The following is a 3581-nucleotide window of genomic DNA, read 5'->3' as shown; positions in this document are numbered from 1 at the left end:
ATGCGCGCGCGTAGTGGAAAATTTAAAAAAAATTTGAAATGCTCAAAATGGCCAAAAACGTTTTCTAATTTAGTCAAAAAGTGATTTTAAGCATTTTGAAAGTTTGACGCACGCGTGCGCGCGCGTTCATAAGCGCACACGTAAAATTAGGGTACTGTACATTCAACATTAACCCAAAGTTAATGCTCACTTAATACGATTTCGAAATGGCAATTGGTTAGGCTGATATGATCGATAATGTAAAAACGCAAAATTGCGCGTAGATGACGTCACGCATGACTGAGCGCGTTAAAAAGCTTACCATGACTATTCCAGACCAAGCCAAATGTCCGTTGACAGCGATTGTGCGGTAAGTCGTGGCAGTTTTTGAGATATCGTGCGAACAGAAAATGGGAGAAAGAAAGAAGAATAAAAAAAAGATGAAGATGATGATGATCCTGACAATAACAATAGGTGATCCGCACTAGTTGCGGATCACCAAAAAAAGATGTTGATCCTGACAATAACAAGAGGCGGATCACCAATAAAAAAAAAAAGTATTATGGCTTGTCTGTACTAAAGTATACAATACTGCTACATTTCTTATTCTAATTACCAAGTTTACTATTTAGCGACAGTACACTGGTTTTGGGATGGTAACAAAATTCTTATTTATTTTATAGATTATTTTGTCTACTTTAAGTTGAAAATTAGAATGATATTTCCCAATACCAAATACAAGCCATATAAATAATTACATGATAATTTCTAATAAGAACTTGTAAATTTGTCAAAACTTAATTGTTTTGATCTCAGCTTCATTGTGAGTTGGTAACTGGTTTTAAATGAACAATTCAATGACTTAATTGAATCTTTGAGAGATAAAATTCCCCCTGCCAGCTGTGGAGATCTCTAGGTCCCTGGTTCAATTCCCATCGCTGCCTCTCCTTGTGTTTCAGCTAGAGGGCTGAAATACAATAGTGCACCGTTTTTCGGAAGAGACGTTTAAGTCGTTGGTCCCGTGTGCATTTATGGCCCACATGCACGCTAAAGAACACAGTACACTCTTCAGAAAAGAGTAGGGGATTGTTTCCCGGTGTACTGGTCAATCACCACCAGAAAGACCCCACTGGAAATAAGTCTTCTTCTAGACTTTCGTGGGCTATCCTTGGTGTTTTTACTGAATAAATCCAATCCAATCAAAGGAGTAGTGGAATGAAAATAGATTTTGAAAATGTTAACATTTCAACATGTTTTGGCCATAATCTCCTAAACATGATTGATGAGGAGTGACCAGTTGTGTACACCAAATTGAACTGCTTATTATAACTTACGCAAGCTCTTTTAGGAGCTTGGGGGGGGGGGACCCTGAACACTCCCTAGATACCTTGGTAAAGACAATCCAAGTAAATAAGGCACTCTCTTTAATTAGTATGATTATGAATTGACAAAGTTTCAAAAATAAAGATTTATTATTTTTTTTTAAATTACAGTACACATTTATTTTTAGGTCAAGCTGTCAGCTTCTATAATTTTCAGAATTCATTTTTACTTTATAATTTAATCACATGTAATTGCTGGACTGACTTAACTTTTTTTTACAACTTCTTCCTCAGAACTTGTTCTTTTTCTCTCTCTTACATACTTGAAAAATGAATTCAAATTTTAAAATTTGGGGAGTATTCCTGATGTTGATGATAGTTGAACAGAAGACCACATTAAGTGATAACACCAAAGTTTCTTCAAATTCAACAACCAAACTTCCTTCTAATTCGACGGCCAATGAAAACAATGATAGTGGTGACAGCATTATCATCCTGGTTGTTTTTGCAACGACATCAATTTTCTCACTAACTTTATTTGTTGTATTTTTTATGGTGTGCTGCCTCAAAAATTGCAACAACAAGCGACAGTTAAACATACAGGGATTAAACAGCTCAACTCTCAAAACCAGAGCATTTAAAATGTACCACAATGAGCTGATCCCCAAGAAGAACAACAGTAAAGATGATAACACTGCTGATCACGTATACGAGGACCCAAAGCTTATGAAGCTTGAAGAAGAGTACATGTACGCAGACCAAAATGTCCTGGAGCTCATGAAAAACTATGAGAAAACAGTGTTGCAAGAATCGACCTCTGTGGGTACCAAGGAGAAACTCTCCCTTGGAAAACCACTTTCAAAAGAAAAGACGTCAATTCAGAAAGAAAATGAATACTATGTAAATGGAATGTTGTCCCTGAAAAGAACGACTAAAAATAAGGATAAACAAAATAAAGCTAAAAAGAAATAGAAAGTCCATTTACTTTTTTAATAAGTGTTGTTTTGTGACAAAATGAGTCTTGTTGAACGCTAGGTCAATTTGATATACCGGTATTCAAGAATATGAAGTGATATTTTGATAAAAATTTGGTTTCAATGTTTTAAATAAATCCAATATGATCTTACCACGGTTGTACTCAAGCAAGGGACCCGATTCTGAGAATAAAATAAAGCTTATCCATCTATGTAAACAGATCGATAACTCATTCTTCATTTTTTGTACAAGACTCACTTTGTCATGACAGCTCACATATAATTGAATGCTAAAAGCTAGCTAATATAATCCACTCCAGGCTTGACATTACCTGACATTTAACCTCAGCAATCTCTATAATTTATAAAAACTGTTCTATTTTATTAAGGATCTTTAGAGAAGGGCAAAAAAAAAAATTAAGAAATTTTTTTTTGTCATTTAGCAAATTGGATTTGCCAATTAGGTGGACGAGGAAATAAAAATAAAATTTAATGAAGAAATAAAAATAGTGAGCAGGTGTGAAAAAAATAGATTCTCACACAAAATGTTATCATGGTCATAAAGAATAATGGTACAATGTAAACAGTAATGGCAAAACATTTTAAATACCTTCTTTAACAAACTTATATTCATTATTTTAAAGAACATCTGAGGATGCTAGACAAAAAATAAAAATAAAATTTTGTTTTCTTACTTTGTGAAAATGATTTTGCAAAAACTTCTAGGTGCAGAAGAAAATAAAAATTGAATTATATTGATAAATGTAGTAATGATTGATTGATAAATGCTTTAATTTATATAATCAAGAAATATACGTAATTTATTTTGGATATTTTTGATTTTCATTTCCGTGGCAGAGAATATGCTAACTGGCCAAAAATTAAATTTCATTTTTATTCCAAAGCACCATTATTGTAGTCAGAGGGTTCGCTAAAGAGGGTATAAAAAGTCTTGCCAAAGTAATCACATTTAATATTGACAAAAACATTTTTCAGGGAAATTTCAAGGCGGCATCGGGCACGCTGGAATTTTTAATCTTTTGCAGTGGCGGGTGATCAACGAGCCAAAAGTAAAATTTGATATTAATTTAAAATCGTCATTATTAGCGGGAGGTGTGTTGCAAACAAAGTTTAAAAAATCTTGTTGATCACAATATTATCCAATTGTTATTAAAATTAAAAGAATTCTAAATTAAAATAGATGAAGAAACAAAGGCAGGACAGTTTGTTAAAATGTCACATTTCAAGTGTTAACTAATGAAAATTAATACCTCATGAACTTAGGTCTGTAGATCTAGTGATGTTT

The 3581-nt window shown here is 33.2% G+C and overlaps 1 protein-coding gene across 1 annotated transcript in view; it reads left to right on the top strand.

Annotated features, from left to right (window-relative positions):
• Positions 1–3104, top strand: part of LOC117115517 — a 6358-nt gene extending 3254 nt beyond the window's left edge. Inside the window, exon 2 of the mRNA XM_033259353.1 lies at positions 1596–3104. Within this exon, the coding sequence (XP_033115244.1) occupies positions 1632–2273 (642 nt within the window). The 5' untranslated portion in view covers positions 1596–1631 and the 3' untranslated portion in view covers positions 2274–3104. The remainder of the gene's footprint in view (positions 1–1595) is intronic.
• The last annotated feature ends 477 nt before the right edge of the window (positions 3105–3581 follow it).

Source organism: Anneissia japonica, unplaced genomic scaffold, assembly GCF_011630105.1.
Source record: "Anneissia japonica isolate Jap-2015-1 unplaced genomic scaffold, ASM1163010v1 scaffold287958_len91139_cov150, whole genome shotgun sequence".
Taxonomy (NCBI): domain Eukaryota; kingdom Metazoa; phylum Echinodermata; class Crinoidea; order Comatulida; family Comatulidae; genus Anneissia; species Anneissia japonica.
This window is presented reverse-complemented; position numbering and strand designations above follow the sequence as displayed.